Consider the following 22,953-nt stretch of genomic DNA (forward strand, 5'->3'; position numbering starts at 1 on the left):
AAGATCGAATCCCCGAGCTGACAAGGTAAAAAATCTGTCGTTCTGCCCCTGAACAAGGCAGTTAACCCACTGTTTCTAGGCCATCATTGAAAATAAGAATTTGTTCTTAACTGACTTGCCTAGTAAAATAAAGGAAAAATAAATAACAAAGCAAGTCATGGCAGGATACAAGATACTCACTAATGGGTTCAGGATTTTGGAATATTGACAAGTGGCAGTTGGGATACAAGTGCACGCATCATCTCCAGTCAATTCTCAGACTGTGCTTGACTTGTGCAAGAGGTCAACTGCTTGAGTTCCTGCACCTCTTCTAGAATATTATCTCAAAAGCATTATGGAGTTCCTGCACCTAAATATAAACAGTACCGGCACCCAAAAGGAGTAGGCTACCGGCACCTATTTCAGTCCAAGTCGAGCACTAGGCAGACTAGAGTGATCCCTATCAAACACCACAGCAAGTGGCCACTTCATAAAGGGCTTCTGGGCCAAGTTTTCTTTCAACATAATAATGGTCAAGTTCATTTTGCATGGCCCGGTGCCCCCGGGTAGGCAGAGTTTGCTCATTTTAGACCATTCCATTGGTCCTTAATGTGAAATCTCTACCCACCCGGGGCATCGGCGCCTGGGGCCATGCAAAACCAACTCCACCATTTGTTAATGTGTTGTCTTATGTAAACAAGTCCGAGGTGCAGGTCTGTGGGCAGGTCTGTCTAACTGTATGTGTTCTTCGGTATGATTAGATAGAGCGCAATCTGCACCGCTGTTTCTCGGTGCATGACAATTCTCCGTAGGCGCTACAATCCCTTTATAGTGGGCATGATTGAAATCAAAACCCAACCCCAAATAAGTCGTGACGAACTCGTTAGACAAATATCACACTACTTTGTTTTGGAATAATACTGACTTTATGCCCAAAATTATCATACTTACACATTTTGGTCAATTTTGACACTGGAATACATGTTTGACTAATGCCACATTTCAACCAGAGAAGTTGGTTCTTGCATTCAGGTGCACTTTAACTTCAGTCATGTTCAAAACAGAACGGTAGGAGGGATAGACAACAATGCAACGTCACATACTCTAGGTGCAATACACATGAAGGCCACTAGATGGGGACCTAGTCCCACTAACAGGTAGTCCCTGTAACACCAAAGTTGGCTAATTTTGTAGTCATGAAAGGTTGCTAGTTCAAATCCCGAGCTGACTAAATGAACATTTTGGCCATCTGCCCTTGAGCAAAGTGCTTAACCCAAAATGCTCCTGTAAGTCACTCTGGATAAGAGCGTCTGCTAAATTACTCAAATTTAAATGTGATCTCTTTTTCCGCCCACCAGGAACATTGGACGCCATATCTTCTCGCCTCTTGTCATCTCTCGTCACTCCTTCCAGGAATCATACTAACCTCCCTGACCTCTCACTTCTTTCTATCACTTGCCTCCTTCCTGGAACCATGGTAACCACCTGTCTTCTCTCATCTCTCCTCCTTCCAGGAACCATAGTAACCACCTCTCTCCTCTCATCTCTCCTCCTTCCAGGAACCATAGTAACCACCTGTCTTCTCTCATCTCTCCTCCTTCCAGGAACCATAGTAACCACCTCTCTCCTCTCATCTCTCCTCCTTCCAGGAACCATAGTAACCACCTGTCTTCTCTCATCTCTCCTCCTTCCAGGAACCATAGTAACCACCTGTCTTCTCTCATCTCTCCTCCTTCCAGGAACCATAGTAACCACCTGTCTTCTCTCCTCCTTCCAGGAACCATAGTAACCACCTGTCTTCTCTCATCTCTCCTCCTTCCTGGAACCATAGTAACCACCTGTCCTCTCTTTTTCATCCTACCAGGAACCAGAAGAAGGAAGCAGAGTGTAACATGGCCATGGGTCAGTGGAGGAACTTGGAGGCGGTCCTCAACTCTAAAGACGCAGAGCTGGCCAATCAACTGGCAGATAACAGAAGACAGGCGGATGACGTCACTGACCTACAGGCCCAGGTGGCCAATGTAAGGACTAGACTGCCATCTATAGGCCTTCTAGTGAGGTTAATTTAATGTTTTGTTTAAAGTTAAATACAATTAAACCAACACCACATACAGATGTTTTTGCAGCATTTTGACAGTGTTATGCATCAGGTTCTGTGTCGGTGTGAACGCAACTCTGAGAAGGAGTGGGTGACAACGCAAAAGGCATTAAACAGCATCAGACAAAACAAAGTATATTCTGCCTAGAGATGCGCTGATTCAACCTTTTGATTCTCCTGTTATGATTTTTTTTTTTAAATAGTCTAAAGCTAACTAGTTTGGCTAGCCATAGGTTTAAGCTGGTACTAGTGTAGGTTGGCTAACATTAGCTTGCGAGCATCTACTGAGAAGACGCTTATGGGCTGTTATGAGACGTGGCTAGGTAATTTATGAGGGGGGTTGCTTCGTTTTGGCTAAATGTTAAGTCCTTGAATGCAAAAGGTGATCTCTGACTCCTTGTCTCAGTTGGAGTGTGCGCTGGCGGAGACTAAGACCCAGCTGAACTCTGAGATGTTGAGGAGGGTGGACCTGGAGAACCAGGTGCAGACGCTACGGGAACAGCTGGAGTTCCAGAGACACATTGGCGAACAGGTAACACACACACACACTTGACAAACACACACACACTGCAGTAACTGCTGCATAAGAAAGACATCACATGTGGCCCACTATTACCACAGAAGTCAGATTGATTGGTTGTTGAAGTGGGTAACTATTGACAAATACTAATAATAGTAAGATATCAAACTCAATGTTGTCTCTGCCTGTCTTTCTAGGAGGTGTGGGGTATCCACAGCCTGCAGGAGGGAAGGGGTTAATGAAGTGGTTGGGGTAGGAGGGTGAGAAGAAATGGTTAAGAGCTGGGGATTGAAATGGAATGTGGCCCATGTCGTTTCCTCCATGTTGAGTAGAAGGGGTTGTGGTGGTGGGGGGGGGGGATAGGGTCTGGGAGAGGACTAGGGGTTAGAATAGAATGTGGCCCATGTCGTCTTCCTGCGGTAGGCGTGTGCGTCTGTTCATGTCGGTGTGTGTGTGTGTGTGTGCGCGCGCACACGTGTGTGTGTAGGAGGTCAGGGAGATCCGGAGCAGACACGAGAGTCGCCTGGTGGAGGTGGATTCTGGGAGACAGAAAGAATTTGAGAGTAAGTTGGCCGAGGCCATGCAGCAGCTACGGCAGGAGCACGATGGACAAATCCAGCAGTATAAAGAGGATCTGGAGAAGAATTTCAATGCCAAGGTACTCACACTCTCTTTCTTTCACTCTCTCCCTGTCTCTTTTTTTAAATAGATCATATATCCCCAGCCCTACCTCCCCTAATTGGAGTAAACTAATGGACAACAACAGTTAGGCTTCTACTTCCAGCTTATTGTTTTTGGGTTAAGTGCTTTGCTCAAGGGCAGATCGTTTTAGTCCCACCCAGCAATCCTCAACCAATCCCATCTATCTCAGAAGACCATTCAGTTTTGATTTCTATATGCCATATATTTTTCAACTATGCTGTGATGTTTAACACAGTTCTGAACCTATGTACATTTTACAGACACAGTATATTTTAGATTATGTTGAGGTTTGTGTGTATGTACAATACCAGTCAAAAATTTGGACAACCCTACTCATTCAAGGTTGTATTTGTTTTATTTGTACTATTTTCTACATTGTAGGATAATAGTGAACACATCAAAACTATGAAAGAACACATATGGAATCATGTAGTAACCAGAAAAGTGTTAAACAAATCAAAATATATTTGATATTCTTCAAAGTAGCCAACCTTTGGCTTGATGACAGCTTTCCACACTCTTGGCATTCTCTCAACCAGCTTCACCTAGAATACTTTTCCAACAGTCTTGAATGAGTTCCCACATGCTGAGCACTTGTTGGCTACTTTTCCTTCACTCTGCGGTCCAACTCATCCCAAACATCTCAATTTGCTTGAGGTTGGGGAATTGTGTAGGCCAGGTCATCTGATGCACACTCCATCACTCCTTCTTGGTCAAATAGCTCTTACACAGCCTGGAGGTGTGTTGGGTCATTGTCCTGTTGAAAAACAAATGATAGTCCCACTAAGCGCAAACCAGATGGGATGGCGTATCGCTGCAGAATGCTGTGGTAGCCATGCTGGTTAAGTGGGCCTTGAATTCTAAATAAATCGCAGTGTCACCAGAAAAGCACCATCACACCACCTCCTCCATGCTCCACGGTGGGAACCACACATGCAGAAATCATCCCCTCACCTACTCTGCGGCGGTTGGAACCCAAATCTCAAATTTGGACTCCTCAGACCAAAAGACACATTCCACCGGTCTAATGTCCATTGCTTGTGTTTCTTGGCCAAGCAAGTCTCTTCTTCTTATTGGTGTCCTTTTAGTAGTGGTTTCTTTGCAGCAATTCACCATGAAGGCCTGATTCATGCAGTCTCCTCTGAACAGTTGATATTGCGATGTGTCTGTTACTTGAACTCTGTGAAGCATTTATTTGGACTGCAATCGGAGGCTGGTAACTCTAATGAACTTATCTTCTGCAGCAGAGGTAACTCTGGGTCTTCCACTCCTGTGGTGGTCCTCATGAGAGCCTGTTTCATCAAAGCGCTTGATGGTTCTTGTGACTGCACTTGAAGAAACTTTCAAAGTTCTTTACATTTTCCTCATTGATTGACATTCATGTCTTAAAGTAATGATGGACTGTAATTTTTCTTTGCTTATTTGAGCTGTTCTTGCCATAATATGGTCTTACCAAATAGTGTGATCTTCTGTATACCACCCCAACCTTGTCACAACACAACTGATTGGCTCAAACGCATTAAGAAGGAAATAAATTCCACTATTTAACTTTTAACAAGGCACACCTGTTAATTGAAATGCATTCCTGGTGACTACCTCATGAAGCTGGTCCGGAGTGGCGCAGCAGTCTAAGGCACTACGTTGTTGTGCTAGAAGAAGCACTACAGACCTGGGTTCGATCCCGGGCTGTATCACAACCAGCCGTGATCGGGAGACCCATAGGGCGGCGCACAATTGGCTCAGCGTCGTCTGGGTTAGGGGAGGGTTTGGCCGGGGGGGCTTTACAAGTAGGCCGTCATTGTAAATACGAATTAGTTCTCAACTGACTTGCCTAGTTACATTTTTTTTTTTTTACTGGTTGAGAGAATGCCAAGTGTGCAAAGCTGTCATCAAGCCAAAGGGTGGCTACTTCTCAAATATATCTCAAATATAAAATATATTTTGATTTAACACTTTTCTTTGGTTATTACATGATTCCATGTGTGTTATTTCATTGTTTTGTTGTCTTCACTATTATTCTACAATGTAGAAAACAGTAAAAAATGAAGAAAAACCCTTGAATGAGTAGGTGTGTCCAAACTTTTGACTGGCACTGTGTGTGTTGCTGGTGTATATCTGAATGTGTGTTTCTCAGCGAGAGCTGTGTGTCAGGGAGTCGCGGTGTGTGTCGTGCACACTGTTAGAGCAGGAGTGCATGATGACGGAAGAGAAAAGAGGAGTGAGGAAGATGACAGTGCAGATTAGGGAGAGCTTTGTCCAGCTGATAAAGGTATTCTCACCGGTCCAGCCTGTGTTAGGTAGAAGTGTCGTCATATTGTAGCCAATAGCAAACACTTGAGGTACACCTTATTTGGCTTGCTCTGTAAAATGGAACCAACAGACTTGTCTCAAAGTGCAAACCCAGTCCACCACATGTACTGGTCAAATCAAGTTCACCTCAAGTACTCAACATGTATGCAGTTGACTCTGGTATGTTAGGTACCTCTACTCATATGATGAAGTTATTTAGAAACATTGCTGTAAATCCGAATTATTATTTTTCTCTTTTTTTCTTCAAATTTGTTGCTTATGGTAAACATATAATGTAGCTCAGTCTCATGTCAAATCATATGACATTAACACATTGCTTTTCATTTGGTGTGTATGTAACGTGTGTGTTGACAGCTGGAGAATGCCCATCAGACGGCGCTGAAGAGTAGTGACTTTGCCTCGTCCACCAGAGAGGAGCTGTCTGGCACCAAGCTCCGCATCGAGACCCTCTCCTCACAACTCAATCACTTCCAAAAACAGGTACTTGCTGTATGTGTGTAGGGTACGTTTGCCCATAGATGCTGATCTTGGGTCAGTTTTGCATTTCCCCCACTAATGGTTATGCTTAGGATTGGGGAAGTGAAGCTGATCCTAGATCTGTAGCTAGGGAATACTTCACCCCGGAGGTGTGTCTGAGTGACATTCCAGAAACCGGTACCTACCAGGCTGATGCTAGGGCTTTACTATAGTACAAGAACATTTGACTGGTTTCAGACTGAAAAACAACAGACTAGAGAAATAATAAGGCTTTTGATGTTGGAGATCACTATGTAGAGTCGTGGCCAAAAGTTTTGAGAATGACAAATATACATTTTCACAAAGTCTGCTGCCTCAGTTTGTATGATGGCAATTTGCATATACTCCAGAATGTTATGAAGAGTGATCAGATGAATTGCAATTAATTGCAAAGTCCCTCTTTGCCATGCAAATTAACTGAATCCCCCAAAAAACATTTCCACTCCATTTCAGTCCTGCCACGAAAGGACCAGCTGACATCATGGTGTCGTACTTTAAACTTTTGGCCACGACTGTATGTTGACTGGTGTCAGGGAGTCTGAAAGTTGTGTGTGGATGACTTTCTCACAACCCCTATTTCCGTCTGAATCTTCTCTCTCTGTCTCCTCCCCTCCCCCTCTATCTCCCCTCAGAACGGGGCCTTAGAGGGGCGTGTGCGGGAGCTGGAGCGGACCCTGGACCGGGAGCGTGAGGTGTGGCAGCAGCGACTGAGCCACAAGGACGAGGAGATGTCGGCCATGCGGGCCCAGATGCAGAGCCAGCTGGAGGACTACGAGCAGCTGCTGGATGTCAAGCTGGCCCTGGACATGGAGATCAACGCCTACCGCAAGATGCTGGAGGGAGAGGAGCAGAGGTGAGGAGGAAATAGAGAGAGACTAGGGAGAGGAGGTGAGGAGGAAATAGAGAGAGACTAGGGAGAGGAGGTGAGGAGGAAATAGAGAGAGACTAGGGAGAGGAGGTGAGGGGGGCGTAGAGAGAGACTGGAGGGAGAGGAGGTGAGGGGGGCGTAGAGAGAGACTGGAGGGAGAGGAGGTGAGGGGGGTAGAGAGATACTGGAGGGAGAGGAGGTGAGGGGGGCGTAGAGACTAGGGAGAGGATGTGGGGGGGGTAGAGCGAGCCTGGAGGGAGAGGAGGTGAGGGGGGGTAGAGAGACTGGAGGGAGAGGAGGTGAGGGGGGGTAGAGAGAGACTGGAGGGAGAGGAAATGAGGGGGGGTCGAGCGAGCCTGGAGGTGAGGGGGGGTAGAGAGAGACTGGAGGGAGGGGGGGTAGAGAGAGACTGTAGGGAGAGGAGGTGAGGGGGGATAGAGAGAGACTGTAGAGAGAGGAGGTGAGGGGGGGTAGAGCGAGCCTGGAGGGAGAGGAAATGAGGGGGGCGTAGAAAGAGACTGGAGGGAGAGGAGGTGAGGGGGGCGTAGAGACTAGGGAGAGGAGGTGAGGGGGGGGTAGAGCGAGCCTGGAGGGGGAGGAGGTGAGGGGGGGTAGAGAGAGACTGGAGGGAGAGGAGGTGAGGGGGGGATAGAGAGAGACTGTAGGGAGAGGAGGTGAGGGGGGTAGAGAGAGACTGGAGGTGAGGGGGGGATAGAGAGAGACTGGAGGTGAGGGGGGGATAGAGAGAGACTGTAGGGAGAGGGGGGGATAGAGAGAGACTGGAGGTGAGGGGGGTAGAGCAGGTGAGGGGAAATGGGGACATTAGTGAGGGTACGGTTTACATGCAGGTGCGTGCCTTCACACGCATACAAACGTACGTACACCTCAGATCTGGTTCAAATATGTTTTGAAATGGTGAATTCTAGTAAAGCAAATCTATTCTGAATTATTCAAATCTTTGGGGTCAACCTTAATTTGAACCCGGATCTGGCACACACACACACACACACACACACACACGGTTACAAGGTCCTTTCACCAAACATTTAAAAAACTAAGAGGACCAAGACACTCTTCATATAATTAGTTAAAAAGCCTATATTTAAACTGGCCTTCATCAGGGAGTTACAATGATAACCAGCCTTCTTTTGAACAAACCATCTCCTACTTAACCCTGATTTGAAGAGGAAGGGGTTACAGGAGTCATTGGTGGACAACATAGTGAACGCCATTTCCATTTCAGTCATTTAGCAGATCTCTTATCCAGAGGGACTTAGGAGTGAGAGCTTACATTTTCTTACTTGTTCGTACTGGTCCTCTGTGGGAATCGAACCCACAACCCTGGTGTTGCATGTGCCATGCTCTACCATCTGAGCCACACGGCAGTAGGAAATATAAATTTAAAATTGTGATGTAGATATATTATCAAAAATGCATATTAAGGTTAGAAGTATTAGAAAAGACAAAGTAGTCGTGGTCTTGAATAGGAGAGGGTACATTTAGTGAGAGCAAGGGAGTCATACATAAAACAAGTCACTAGATGGCAGCAAAGATGGAGCACAGTAGATAAAACAGAAACCAGGGTTTCCCAAACATCTTCCTGACGTTGTTCTGTGTTTCCAGACTCCACCTCTCCCCGAGCCCCTCCCAGCATGGGGCCGTGGCACGCACGCACGGACACGGCGCTCGCCGAGTTGTCCGTGGGAAGAAACGCAAGAATGAAGGTGGCACGGGGTCCTCGCCAGCCTACAAGGTCTCGCAGCACGCCAAGGCCCACAGTCACATGATGGTGTCGGAGATAGACCTGAAGGGGAACTACGTCACGCTGAAGAACAACTCTGAGAAGGTACCTACCTACTGCCTTGCTCTGACCATTTAGAAGGAGTGTCTGTAAACTTAACACCCGCTCTGACCAGTTAAAGATGGAATCCACAGTAGGGGGAAACGGTGCCACTGGCCGCCACACCAGCATTGTTATTGTTGTTGCTGAGCTGAGGAGCTTCGTGCAGCATGGTTATGAAATGCAGTACATATTGTGCTCTTCTATCGTGCGTGCGTTGATGTCAGAGATGGAAATAAGTGTTTGTAATTTCTTTGTTGTAATATCACAAAAGGACAAGGCAGTTTGACCATTGAATCCTTAAAGTACCTACCGCCTCGCTTCGACCAATCAGACGGTGTTGAGTGAATCTGAAGCTCTACGTCTCTACTTAGTGCACTACTTTGAGTCTAAAGTCACCCAGGTCACTGGTTAACCAGTAGAGTCTCTAAAGTCACCCAGGCCACTGGTTAACCAGTAGAGTACTAGATGAGGGATAGGGTGTCATTGAGAGTCTCTTTAAGTCCAGTGTTTTGTGTTTACTAACCTGTGTTTTGTGTCATTGCAATGCAAATGTATCCTGACAACGATTCCAGTCTCTGAAACTGTGTGAAAGATCTGGGTTGTGTTCAGTAGGGCGAAGCGTTTTTAAACCGGAGGTGCTACTTGAATTGTCCAATTTAGAAAAGAGACCATTGTTTTCCATTGCAAAACATTTTGCTCCAGTATGCCCAGCTCAACGTGCCGCTGTCCCCAATCTGAATTTCATCTGGGTCGTATTCATTAGGGCTCACCGTTGTAAACATTTTGCAACAGAACAAGCAGTCCTTATTGGACATGCCTAATGAATACGACCTGGCTGTTTTTTTTCTGCTGTTCCAGGAGCAGCCACTAGGAGGCTGGGTGGTGAGGAGGAGTCACCTGGACTCTCCTGAACTGTTCTTCCAGATCCCCTCTTCCTACATACTGGCTGGGGGCAACACCCTCACTGTGAGTACATGCATGCACCTAATACACACATACACACACATGTATGTATTGGGGGAAACTAACCAGGCCTCCATATACAATGGTCCTCATCTCCAAAAATGATTAGTAAAACTGAAATAACATTTAAAACATGCATTGTTGCCAGCTGACCGTGTGGGACTGTGATTGTGTGTGTCAGATCTGGGGTTCAGAGGCAGGCGGAGAGGCCTCTCCAGGTGACCTGGTCATGAAGAACCAGAGGAACTGGGGTCCGGTCAACAATGTGATTGTCACCCTACTGAACCCAGATGAAGAGGTGACCGACCCATACTTACTGGCCACCACGACCCAGTCCACTGGCCCAATCTACTTAATACATTTCTATATGTTAATGCACCAGGGGAAATCAAGTTAATTTCATTCATATCCTTGTACACGGGTGAATATAGTTAATTTGATTTCTGTCCTTGTGCACTTCTCTAATAGCCATGTTGCAAAGATCTTTAAGCTCCTAAGCTCGCAGAGATGTCTGTTGCATTTCAGGTTGTCTTCATTGCAGCTGTGCTGTGTAGATGGATCTAGGGGCATATGTATCAAACCTCTCAACTTTTTACATCACAATGAATACGATGACATGGACAGAGGGGGACCTGATCCTAGATCAGCACTCCTACTCTGAGACACTTGATATCTCACAAGACCTGGAGAAGTGTTTTGTGTCTCACGAACCACACAAATTATGATTTAAGCACCCTGCAAATAAGATGAACTGGAATGCAACCATTAATGTAAGGAATTTGCAGCAGGGTGAAGTTTTCTCTAGGTTTAGATCTAGGATCAGCTTCCCCTCCACCAGTTCAAATCTTAACCGTTAGTGGGGGAAATGTAAAACTGACTCAAAATCAGTGTCTAGGGGGAAACCTCACCCTACTCCAATCGGCTCAGCTGTGAGCGGATGTTTGATGTTGATTGGCTGTCATCATCACTAGGAGACCGCAGAGCTGCGTGTGCAGGAGAGAGGAGAGGAAGACTCCGATGTGGAGGTTGATGAAGAGTTATTGGAAGGGAGTGATGTTCACTACATCAGGAGACAGGTAAACACACACACACCAGGAGATGTGCAAATCCACACTGATCTGTCCATACATACATACATACATACATACATACATACATACATACATACATACATACATACATACATACATACATACATACATACATACATACATACATACATACATACATACATAGACACATGCCTCAGAAAACCTCTAAACATACAGACACACACGCTGCTCCTCCGCAGACAGGTAAATGCTGTACCCAGGCCTGTACCCAGGGGAAACTGATCAGTACTGTGTTTTTGATCTCCATTCCCCTTGATGGAAAAGCCCAAGAGAAGGAAAAGGAAGTGCTGTCTGGTGTTGTGAACAGCCTGTCTCATGACACACAGACCGATGGAGGTGAGGAGGTGACTGCCTACAGCGTGGCTGTTGACTCCCTGGATGTGTCCCAAATCGCCCCCTATTCCCTATATAGTGCACTATAAAGAAGAGGGTGCCATTTGGGTCGAAGCCCCTGTTTGTCTAATCCCTACTACAGCTCTTGTTAACGCTCCATAACCTAACCTGTAGGGTGCCATAGTAAGTCCCATATGACATTCTATTCCCTATATAGGGCACTTGTTATGGCTTTTGTGGGGTCTAACATTCTAAATAGCCATTTCTTTTAGACACAAATGCAGGTACTGGAGGTTCCAACTCATTTCCCATTTATCCAGAAATCCAATCAATACGTGTGAGTTCCTGATTGCAATGATCTTCACAAATGTACAACACACAAGGTCTGGCTCTTTCACACAGTTGCAGGATTGGGTAATGAAGACATTCCTTGTATTCCAGGTATTTTGAACAAAGCTGCTGATGATGATGATGGCAAAATGATATTAAAAAATGGCACTCAAATGATCAGATGCCAAACAAAATTACATGGTTGAAAGCTCTCTGCTTGGCGTCTATCAGCCTATTCCAATTGCTGACTGGCACCATACACATTTCTAATACATAATCCTTAATCATTTCAAAATGTTCTTTTAATATCAAAATGGTTCTTAGAGCACTACTTTTGAACAGAGCCTGTGGGCTTAAGTACAGCCTAGGGTGCATCCAAAATGAAGTGGCCTGCAACACCTCATTGCAAATGGCTGCTGTTCCTCCCTTGTGATGACATAGCTTGCTGTGTGTTCCTCACCCCTGCATGAACTGTGCTTGCTGTGTGCTGGCCAACATTATGAGTCTAATTGTTTGTGTGAGGGGTGTGAGTGATCATTGCTGTACTACTTGTATGTTTGAGTGTGTGCACGAGGCATGTGTCAGGAGGCTGAGCGTTTGTATTTCTTCACTGACATTGTGAGGCTGTGTTCTATGTTTTCCAGGCGCCGGGGGGAACAAACGAGAGTTGCTCCGTTATGTAACTCCACCCTCCTCCTTTCACAATTCTGACCTGAGAATGCTGCATCCGACCCGGGAATTCCCGGGAATACCACTGGAAAGGCTACAATGACATCCTATTCCCTACATAGTGCGTTACTTTGCCATGAACCATAGCGTGGGCACTGCACAGGGAAGTGGGTGTCATTTGACACTGGCCGTGTCACCAATGGTATTATTTATGTGCCCTGTGGGAGCTTGATGGTGATTTGGGAGCACTGCTACACAAATGTGTGGGATTTCAATGCATATTTTTCCTAAACTAATGCAAGAGTTTGGCTGGTTGTGTAGTTGCCTGTACCTGGAAAAATAATGGGTCTAGTCAACTCCTATGGTCATTTGTCTAAACAGCACAGGCAGATCTGGGACCAGGCTTGTATTCTTTAAGCAGCAACATGGCATTTGTCCTGCTATTCTGGCGTTCGTCACACGTCTCTCCTCCCGCTTGCTGTGAGTGACATTCATATGCCCCTTACAGTCTTTAAATGCGACATCCTTCAATTGTCAAAGTTTTTAAGAAAATATGTTTAATTTGTCACACAGTATGAATATGCCTTGTGTCCTGACTATGTTTAAAATCCTGGTTGGGAAAATGACAGAGATTGTTAAACTCGTATATGGTATTACAGTATGTTAGTGCTATAACTAGCTGTAAGATGAATGTTTTCTGGTATTTTTACCCTTTAACCTGCAGCACTTTTTGCCATTGAGATAGAGGAGTTATACACTGAATATATCCATCATACAATGTGGAAGTTTCTCATGTTCATTCTGAAGTATGTGGACAGGATGGTTTTCCCGTGTTTGACAGGTACTTTGGTGGCTTTGCAATATTGTTTCTCTTTAGAAAAACGACTAACTTTAACATCCTCTAAACGTCCGATTGACTGGTGAAGAAACTCAGTGTTTGCTTGTCCTTATGCACCAAAATACTTATGATTTCAATAAAGATTTTTCCTTAACTAATGTAAGTGTTTGGTTTATTGTTGGTGTGGTTTGGTATAGCCTGTGCCTGGAAAAACAATGGATAACCCTTTACATAAAATGGTCTCTTATACCTATGTAGTAATACTGAAGTTACTCTAGTAGTGATATTACAACAGTAATTAGCCACAGTGTTTGTAGTGACAAACTTAGTATGAAGTGGTACTAAAGATTTGTATAAACACCACAGATCGTCAAAGCAACATTTCTGACTTTGTGGTCCTCAGGAAAGTGTTTTCAAATGTCACTTAAAGGGACATTACACTTTCAAATCAAAGTTTGTCAGACGTTTTCAAACCTCAAAGTAATCTAATGTAAAAACGAAGCCACGTCCCGCAACATTGGTTGTTTAGAAGCAGGAAACAGGAAATTAGACAGTGTTCATCAGAGGAATATAGCTACAAATATCTAACAAACTTTTATTTGAGTGAAATGTCCTTTAAAGATGTTTGCAGGTGTAACAAAGCGTGTTTAGTGAACGACAACTAGTCATTCTAAACAAGAGTCCCAAAGTTTTTTTTTTCATAGTCTGGGAACAGGGTTGGGGAAAAACTCTGGGCCAAACATAAATTGGGAGTGGGACATCAATTTCATTGTCATTAATCTCATCACTCTTTTACAAAACAGTCTTTAGAAAAATAGTTACGTTCAACTGAGTAAGTCTCAAAGGCTGGTGTCTATAAATATATAAAAAGTATTCTTCGCAGAGGAAGGTTTGGTCCTCTGAAGGTTCCTTGGTAGAACATTTTCATCGCTGACTCCTTGATCCAAGTCTTTGTTAAAAAAGTGTAGAGACGGGGCCTGATTCTAATAGAAATGAATCTTGTATCCTTGTTGAAGCAGCATGAGGACTGGGCCCAGTCCCATTACAGCAACATCACTGTATCCTTAGAGAGATCTGGCCTGGTTTCAATCCAGCTATACCACAGTCTCCTTGCTCATGTCATTGTCTCCTTGCTGAGCGTACAGTGGATACTGGGACCAGTCCCACTCCAGCTACACCAAAGTATCCTTGCCCAGGAAACCATAGACGTTAAAACCAGTAGATGGTGATAGCGCTGACGTCATCCACGTATTCCTATGAAGGCTCCCGATGGCGCATGGAATTATTTGAATTTGAAGTGCACCATATTGCTGAATGTCGCCAAAGAATCACTAAGGATCATGGTGAAGGTGGCAGTAACTAGCAAAGGATCGTGGTCGATGTAGTTGTTTTCATCCTGCCTGAGAGAGCCTGCTCGTAGCTTTATGGTCCCTGATTGGTCTGTGTCAGCACCTGATCCTGTGTGACGTCAAATGTAGCAGTCAGAATGGATCACTATTTAATACAATTTCTCGCTTTGTAGCGAACTTTTAAATTATTCACCGTCGGGATTGAACTTGATCATAATAAACACATTTTGGAGTCCAAAACGGGCGTAGAAATATAAATGTTTGGCCGTTCTGGCGATGGTTGACATAGGCTTTTTAGGGCAGACCGGGGCTTTTGGCACCACTAGGTTGCTATGCAGTAGCCAACCAGCAGAGTTTGTGACTTCACGCTCCAGACCGGACACTGGGCACCTGTTAAATGTGACACTAGACCCAGCCCCATTCTGGCTACATCACAGTCTTCTTGCCAAAGTATCGTGGACACTGCACCCAGTTCCACTCCATCTACACCACCGTCTCCTTTCTGGTGTCCTTGCTAAGGAAGCTGAGGTTCAGTGTGTGGTGTGTGTGCATGGTTCGTGCTGGTCGGGGGATCTGTAGCCTAACTCTCTGGTCTGTCTGTTTCCACGTCCTGAACAGGTGGATGTGATAGCGCAGCGACACCTGGTGGTGGAAGAGAGCAGTTGATTTTTACCAGACAGTGGCTTAAAGGGACATTTTTTAAATATTCAACTTCATGTTCACTCCAGCACCACCCCAACATCAACATATGTGAAAACGGAGCATTTCTATGTTTTGTATTAATAAAGATAGACGTAGATAAGTGTTTCCAATGACAACCAATTGGTAGGCAATTAGTAGGCAATGCCTACTCATAATTGGTTAAAATCACATGATGCACACAGATGTCATTGGAAACGTTTATCTTCCTCTATCTTTTTACTACAAAACATAGAAACGCACCATTTTCACACATGTTGATGTTGCGGTGGTGCCGGAGATGATGAGTATGACAAGGGAAAACTGGGACATTTCTCTTTAAGTCAGGGAAGTTTGTAGTGGCTGTTCTAAAAAAACAGAACCATGGATTACAATCTCTCCTGGTGCATAGACTACCTTCAGGGTGAGGAACCAGCTAACATTAAGTTGTAAAATACTTAACTTCCCCTTTAATTTAAACACAGGTGACTTCACTTATGCAAGCTGTGTTTGTTTACTTCCCCAACCAGGGCCATGTTGATTAGGCACCAAACTGAAGAAACGGACAGCAAAGATGGTGGATAATGAAGACGTCGCACAAAGTCAGTTAATCATTGCTTCCTGTCTGTGTAAGTGGGCGTTCCCTCTCTCGCTTGAGCATGCTTTCCACGTGAGCGTACATAGGTAAGCATGCACAAAGATGCTCACTTGAGAGAGGGAACGTCCACTTACACATACAGGAACCTTGAAAAATATTTTAAATGGGAAACTGCCCAATAACAGCTGGCTTTGGTTTACACTATCATCTCTGACAGATTGTAATGAATGGAAGTCTATGGGATCAGCTAGCGTCAGCACAATCAGCTAGCTGATCCCATAGACTTTGTCATTGCGCTAACGCTAGTTAGCATTGGTGAAACTACCTCTAGCTTTCTTTATACTGGCCACAGAGACTTAAACATGTGTCCATGAGTTCAGCTGACTGGGGAACTAGAAACAATCTTGCATTAACCCTTTAATAATTATAGTATTATTAGTAATTCTATTGACTTTTTACCATTATTTACCATTACTATTTACTATTTACCATTACACTATATACCAGTGGAGGCTGGTGGGAGGAGCTATAGGAGGACGGGCTCATTGTAATGGCTGGAACGGAAGAAATGGAACGGAGTCAAACATGGTTTCTGTGTGTTTGATACCGTTCCATTTATTCCATTCCAGCCTGTCCTCCTATAGCTCCTCCCACCAGCCTCCACTGCTATACACAATCCCAATGTAACCCCAACCCACAACAGCCCCAACAACTCACCACAGTCCAGAAGCAGTAGATGGTGAAGAGAGCCAGGGTGAGCACCATGAGTCCAACAGCCTCCATACTGTTACTGAAATACAGGTCCATGGCACCCTGCACACACAGCCATCCTGATAGGCTAGCCAGCGGCGTGATGAACAGGAAGCAGATGACGTCACCGCAGAGCGTCCGTCTCTGGTGCTGCATGGCTGGTGAGCCCAGCCACTGAGAAAGGGAGGGAGGGAGAGAGGGGATGTACTGTAATTAGAATGGATACAATGACGGTAATATCAGTTCAATTCAAAATGACATTAAGCATTGCATGATTTCATATGTGCCATTCACTGACACTGAGAGGAGGCCAGGGAACATAAAGTTAGAGTGGGTAGACCAGACAACAGAACAATCTAAATCACTGTTATGTACAAGTACAGTATCTACAGTAGATGGTGTTGGTTTTGGGCTTTTGGATGAGTATCGAAAATCACATTTCACTTTAGAATTTGAGACTTTAAAATGTTAACCACTGAATATCGAACCCTTTGGTGATGATCCAGGCCATATCTCCATTCATCTGTCAGATCAGCTGTTGTTTTCTCTCCTACTCCGTGTGTGTGTGTGTGTGTGTGTGTGTGTGTGTGTGTGTGTGTGTGTGTGTGTGTGTGTGTGTGTGTGTGTGTGTGTGTGTGTGTGTGTGTGTGTGTGTGTGTGTGTGTGTGTCCCTCGTACATTAGCTCCCTCCATACAACACATGGTTCTTAACAGATTACCCGGTGCCAGTGGCCAACACACATGCGATAGGCTGGGAGGAGACCATTAATACAAGACGACGTAATGTCCTATCCTGTCCTGAGGAATCTCATAGAGATGCATTACAAAGCTCATATCTTTGCAATGGCTGCTTTTGTTTCAGCATGGGCAGTGCCATTGTGGGCAATGCTGTCTCCATTTAAAGTAGACAATCTCCTCTTTTTCTACTTCTGAGAGTGAATTGCCAGTTTGTAAATAAACTGAAAAGGTGCATAGCACCACTTATTGTGCTGGAGTGTGTATAATCTGGAAGTATAGGCTGAAGCCAAGGTTGGTTATTCACTGCCACCTGCCATTATGGAATGTTTTCTCAGGAATATATTTCATTGGCTGAACCCTTCTGCTGACCTGGATGAAATTCTGGGATCCTTCCTTAAGCCATTGCAAGTCCCACCCAGTTGACTACTTCACAATGATGAAAGCCCTTGATATCGCTGTGCCCATGCTAAAACAGTGTTTGGGCCAAGTGAACCATCTATCAAACTCTATGGAGCAGCTACAGCTAGTGACAGGAAACACCGTCTAATCTGTTTCTCAGGCTAAGTGGCTTTACTGGTAAAAGCAGTCAGTGACATCAGACACTCCAATGTGAATCCAGCTAGGGGCTCTGTTCAGGAGGGTGAATTGTTACACAATGGCCAGATAGAAATTTATTGAATAGAATAGATAGGGTTATGTGGACTGTAGAATAGGGAATCGTTGCAGTTCTACACATTATATATCTATCTGCAACCTGAATAATGTTTGTTTTCTTCTCTTCTATGAAGACTCCATCTTTGAGACAGCAGTTTGTATATTCCTTAATGGGTTTGAAATTAAGTGACATGCGGGTTGGGGTAAATTCCATTTCAATTGAGTCAATTCAGGAAGTGAATTGAAAGTGACCTCAACCCTGATAAATTGAGACTGCATAATATAGTTGATGTCCAGTGCATACGGAAAGTACTTTTTCCACATTTTGTTACTACACAGTCTTATTCTAAAATGTATTAAACCCCCCCCCCCCCCCCCCCATCAATCTTCACACTATACCCCATAATAACAAAGAAGAAAATTGAATTTTTAGCAAAGTTAATCAAATAAAAAAACTGAAAATATCACATTTACATGAATATTCAGACCCTTTACTCAGTACTTTGTTGAAGCACCTTTGGCAGCATCGCTGCACAGCTATTTTCAAGTCTCTGCAGAGATGTTTGATCGGGTTCAAGTCCGGGCTCTGGCTGGACCACTCAAGGACATTCAGAGACTTGTCCCGAAGCTACTCCTGCTTTGTCTTGACTGTGTGCTTTGGGTCGCGGTCCTATTGGAAGGTGAACCGTTGCCCATGTCTGAGGTCCTGAGCGCTCTGGAACAAGTTTTCATCAAGGTTCTTTCTGTACTTTGCTCCGTTCAGCTTTCCCTCGATCCTGATAATTCTCCCAGTCCCTGCCTCTGAAAAATATCCCCACAGCATGATGCTGCCACCACCATGCTTCACTGTAGGGATGGTGCCAGGTTTCCTCCAGATGTGACACTTGGCATTCAGGCCAAAGAGTTGTGTCTTGGTTCATCAGACCAGAGAATCTTGTTTCTCATGTTCTGAGTCCTTTAGGTGCCTTTTGGCAAACTCCAAGCGAGCTGTCATGTGCCTTTTACTGAGGAGTGGCTTCCGTCTGGCCACTCTACCATAAAGGCCTGATTGGTGGAGTGCTGCAGAGATGGTTGTCGTTCTGGAAGGTTCTACCATCTCCACAGAGGAGCTTTGTCAGAGTGACAATCGGGTTTTTGGTCACCTCCCTGACCAATGCCCTTCTTCCCGATTGCTCAGTTTGGCTGGGCGCCTAGCTCTAAGAAGAGTCTTGGTGGTTCCAAACTTCTTCTATTTAAGAATGATGGACGTCACTGTGTTCTTGGGGACCTTCAATGCTACAGAAATGTTTTGGTACCCTTCCCCAGATCTGTGTCTTAACACAATCCTGTCTTGGAGCACTACGGACAATTCCTTCGATCTCATGGCTTGGTTTTTGCTCTGACATGCACTGTCAACTGTGAGACCTTTTATAGACAGGTGTGTGCCTTTCCAAATCATGTCCAATCAATTTAATTTACCACAGGTGGACTCCAATCAAGTTGTAGAAACATCTCAAGGATGATCAATGGAAACAGGATGCACCTGAGCTTGATTTCGAGTCTCATAGCAAAGGGTCTGAATACTTATGTAAATAAGGTATTTTAAAAAACATATACAATTGCAAAAAAATTCCCCGAAAACTTTTTTCGCTTTGTCATTATGGGGTATTGTATGTAGATTAAAAAGGAAAAAATATAATTCAATCAATTTTAGAATAAGGGTGGTCTGAATACTTTCCAAATGCACTGTATGTGATGACTATTGTACTGTAGTTTTATGGTGTTTTTTTATGACATCTATTTTGTACCACGTTTGACTCCGTTCAATTAATTGCAGTCCAACCATTAATTACAATGAGGCCGTCCTACTATAGCTCCCCCCAACCAGCCTCCTCTGGTGTGTGCACCCTTTCTCCCGGAAGTGCACATGTGTGTGTTTGCTTATGAGTGTGTGTTTGTTAGTGTATGTGTGCTTGAGCGTGTGTGTTTGCTTGCATGTGTCTATGCCTTCATGCATGTGAGTGCATATGTCTCCGTCTCACCTAACGCCACAATAAAACTTCCATGAAGTACAGATCTATGATCAGCTTCCCCTCCCTTATTCCTAACCTTAATCAATAGTGGGGGGAAATGCTAAACTGACCCAAGATCAGCGTCTAGGGGTAACTTCACCCTACTCTTTCTCCCCTACCTCAGTGAGCGGCTTGGGCAGTCTCTCCAGGGAGTACTGGTGGTGGCAGAGTTCACAGCGGCTGCTGTTGGAGGCAGTGAGCCAGTGTTCCAGGCAGGCCCGGTGGACCATGGCCAGCGTCCCTGCACACTCACAGGGGGAGAGCAGCTCCCCGACACCCCCTCCCTCGTGGCAGATACGACAGAATGGCTCCTCACTGCTAAGACTGCAGGACAACAGAGAGACAAAGTCAACACATGGCAAAACGGAGAGTCCAGGGATGAGTCCCTAATGGCACACTATTCCCTTTATACGACACCACAGGGCTCTGGTCTAAAGTAGTGCACTATATAGTGAATAAGGAGACATTTGGGACCCAGACAAGGAGCACGTAAGAGAGAGTCAATGGATGTTATTGTACATCATTTAAATCCTCTTATTAAAGGATTCTTCTATGAATAACCTCACATACAACTTCTCTAATCCCCCTCCTTCTGTACCATGTGTTCTTATCCTCTCTCTTCCTCACTGTGTTTCACTCTCTCTACCTTGCCTCCCTTTGTGGGTGTTTCTGTGTGTGTGTGTGTGTGTGTGTGTGTGGTGTGTGTCTGTTCGTTTCCTAACCCACCTGTCGGTGCTGGGGCAGTGAGTCATTGAGGGGGAGTGGCCATAGCAGTCCATCACTTCCTGGGGACAGGGGTCAGACTCCTCCCCTCGTTCCTCCTCAGGCAAGAGCTTCATTTCCCCTACAGGACTGCATACCTGCGGGCCCAGAAGCTGCTCTGGGATCATGGCTGCTACAGAGGGGGCCATTCAATCAGACTGGTGTGGGGTTCTGCAATGGTATTTGTTGGCAGGAGAATCAGTTCAAAACAATGAAGCAAGCCATGTGGCTAAATCCAGGAGTTTGACGATCCAACTGTTTGACTGTGAGGCTGATTATGGCAAAATCAACTTCCAATTTGAATTATGGCAGGAATACGCTTCCATATACAGTAAGTAGCTTTGACATAGCCACTACCAATGACCTCTACATAAGACTATTATGGAAGGTCTATGTTCAGTAGAGTGTTTAGTCAATCCCAGTCTCTGGCCAGACTGAGGGAGCTCTGCACGCTACAGCGGCTGTGAGAAGAGAGATGAATCACAACTGAAATAACACATCCTTTCTAGGTCCCTTATTTGATTATAAGTCCTTCTGTATAAGATACACTGTTAATGGAATCTAGTTACTACCATGTCAAATATAAAGATGAATTTGTTATTATATCTGAACTGCATGTACTGCTTGATGGTGGGGAAACATGTTGACACCAATCAGACTGTAATACCTATTGAAGCTAGAATCTTTAGTTGCTTCATCAATTTTTGGACTTATAAATTAATAACACTTATAAATGCTTCATGAGCTTAGTTCAACTGTTTTAACCCATCAGAACCCAAAATATAAGCTTGTTTTACTCCAATATTTGTCAACAACGTAAATGTAAACACACACTGTATAGCGTTAAAACATGGTTAAAACTATCATTTTAATACCATAGATGGTCAGTCTTTGCATCCATAGCCCTGTCTTTGAATTTGAGAGTGGTTCCATTTCTCCAGCCCTATCCCTCATATTTTTACCAAAACAAAGGCGGGGTTTCTGCTTTGTTATTGTATTAACTGCAGATTCTAGCTTTAAAGCCTAATAATGCAATGATTAATACAAAACATAACAAATGTTCAATTGAATTGACTAAATATTTGCTCATTTCAATTCATTTTTATTAATGTTTTTAAAGTTGTGTACTTCTTTCACTACCAAAGCCTTCTTGCAGAGACAGTATAGCCCACATGTTCAGTACCACGAACAATTTCACTGAATCACCAAAACAATAGCGCCAATACACCAATTTCCTAAGCTGCTACTGTAGGCACAGCCTAGATTACACCAAACACACATGGGTCATCATTCTATGAGTAGACTGCCTTTAGGGTCATGTCATTCTGTCAATCTATTAATTTCACCTCATTGTAACATTCTGTCATGAAGAGCACGTGTTGAACTTCATAATAAATCATGTTTTCCCAGGTCAAGAGGTTAAATAAAGTGGGTTCAAATCTTGATGTGGGACATGCCAAAATGGGAATTTTCTGAGGAAACAACTAATTAATTTGAATGTAAACACACTGCTAATGACATATTTAGAGAGAGAGAGAGAGAGAGAGACAGAGACAGAGACAGAGACAGAGAGGTAAACAAGTGATCTTACCATCCCAGTAGAGTTCTTCATGTCACCAGGCCTCAATAAAAAGTGTGAAGTCCTATTCTCGAGGGCTGCTTGCTCTCTCTCTCTCTCTCTCTCTCTCTCTCTCTCTCTCTCTCTCTCTCTCTCTCTCTCTCTCTCTCTCTCTCTCTCTCTCTCTCTCTCTCTCTCTCTCTCTCTCTCTCTCTCTCTCTCTCTCTCTCTCTCTCTCTCTCTCTCTCTCTCTCTCTCTCTCTCTCTCTCTCTCTCTCTCTCTCTCTCTCTCTCTCTCTCTCTCTCTCTCTTCTCTATATCCCTTTCTGTGTGAGTTTCTGTGTGTGTGAGACAGAGAGAGTGAGAAACTCAGTCGCAGCAGTTGCAGCGTGTGTGTGTGTGGCTGCAGATGAAGTATCCTGAAGGTCGACCGGTCGGCCAGGGGGGTGAGAAGAGAACAGTAAAGGATTATCTGGAGTAGAGGAGGGGAGAGGAGAGTAGCCCTCCCCCAACCTCGGCCCTGATCAGACCAGAGACACAGAAATCCTATTCACATCACAGCCAGTTACACCGGGAGCCACTCCTACTCACCATAATATCCCCATAATCCTGTTACAGACAGCCTCAACCAAGGCCCTTTCACTCATTTAGCCCGCGTCTCGGACAATATGGTAATGCTGCTAGAATAAACTTTCCATGGAGGAGCGAAGGTGGTGGCTGAGGCAAGGGTTTTG

At 44.6% G+C, this 22,953-nt stretch overlaps 2 protein-coding genes across 5 annotated transcripts; one reads left to right on the forward strand and one right to left on the reverse strand.

The window, feature by feature from the left end:
* The first annotated feature begins 1,821 nt into the window (after positions 1–1,821).
* Positions 1,822–13,239, forward strand: LOC139575674 (lamin-B3-like). 3 transcript variants are annotated; one of them, XM_071400868.1, is made up of 11 exons: positions 1,823–2,000; positions 2,484–2,609; positions 3,085–3,255; positions 5,964–6,089; positions 6,758–6,978; positions 8,617–8,839; positions 9,695–9,802; positions 9,981–10,097; positions 10,771–10,875; positions 11,176–11,247; positions 12,219–13,239. In XM_071400868.1, the coding sequence occupies exons 1-10, from the start codon at positions 1,872–1,874 to the stop codon at positions 11,212–11,214; spliced, it is 1,365 nt and encodes a 454-aa protein (XP_071256969.1). In that variant the 5' UTR covers positions 1,823–1,871; the 3' UTR covers positions 11,215–11,247; positions 12,219–13,239. The 3 variants fall into 3 exon arrangements, with proteins under 3 accessions (XP_071256971.1, XP_071256969.1, XP_071256968.1); XM_071400870.1 differs by lacking the exon at positions 11,176–11,247 and having other exon boundaries at positions 1,822–2,000; XM_071400867.1 differs by having other exon boundaries at positions 11,176–13,239.
* Positions 13,237–22,394, reverse strand: LOC139575675 (E3 ubiquitin-protein ligase MARCHF3). Of its 2 annotated transcripts, none has more exons than XM_071400872.1 (5): positions 22,253–22,394; positions 20,626–20,794; positions 20,019–20,223; positions 16,424–16,630; positions 13,237–15,072 (listed from the first exon to the last, which is right to left on the reverse strand). In XM_071400872.1, the coding sequence occupies exons 2-5, from the start codon at positions 20,787–20,789 to the stop codon at positions 14,914–14,916; spliced, it is 735 nt and encodes a 244-aa protein (XP_071256973.1). In that variant the 5' UTR covers positions 20,790–20,794; positions 22,253–22,394; the 3' UTR covers positions 13,237–14,913. The 2 variants fall into 2 exon arrangements, with proteins under 2 accessions (XP_071256973.1, XP_071256972.1); XM_071400871.1 differs by having other exon boundaries at positions 20,626–20,832.
* Positions 22,395–22,953: the final 559 nt, after the last annotated feature.

This window comes from Salvelinus alpinus, chromosome 5, assembly GCF_045679555.1.
Source record: "Salvelinus alpinus chromosome 5, SLU_Salpinus.1, whole genome shotgun sequence".
Lineage (NCBI taxonomy): Eukaryota > Metazoa > Chordata > Actinopteri > Salmoniformes > Salmonidae > Salvelinus > Salvelinus alpinus.

Bases quoted from the DNA above. Each gene is read 5' to 3' on its own strand.
- LOC139575674 (XM_071400870.1), top strand. From the start codon at position 1,872: ATGGCCATGGGTCAGTGGAGGAACTTGGAGGCGGTCCTCAACTCTAAA. The intron at 6,979-8,616 runs GTGAGGAGGAAA...CTGTGTTTCCAG, and splicing joins CTGGAGGGAGAGGAGCAGAG to ACTCCACCTCTCCCCGAGCC. The intron at 10,876-12,218 runs GTAAACACACAC...TATGTTTTCCAG, and splicing joins TTCACTACATCAGGAGACAG to GCGCCGGGGGGAACAAACGA.
- LOC139575675 (XM_071400871.1), bottom strand. From the start codon at position 20,810: ATGGCCCCCTCTGTAGCAGCCATGATCCCAGAGCAGCTTCTGGGCCCG. The intron at 16,631-20,018 runs GTAGGGGAGAAA...TCCCTTTCTCAG, and splicing joins TGCCCAAGCCGCTCACTGAG to TGGCTGGGCTCACCAGCCAT. The intron at 15,073-16,423 runs GTGAGTTGTTGG...TTCCACCACCAG, and splicing joins TCTACTGCTTCTGGACTGTG to GTGTCGCTGCGCTATCACAT.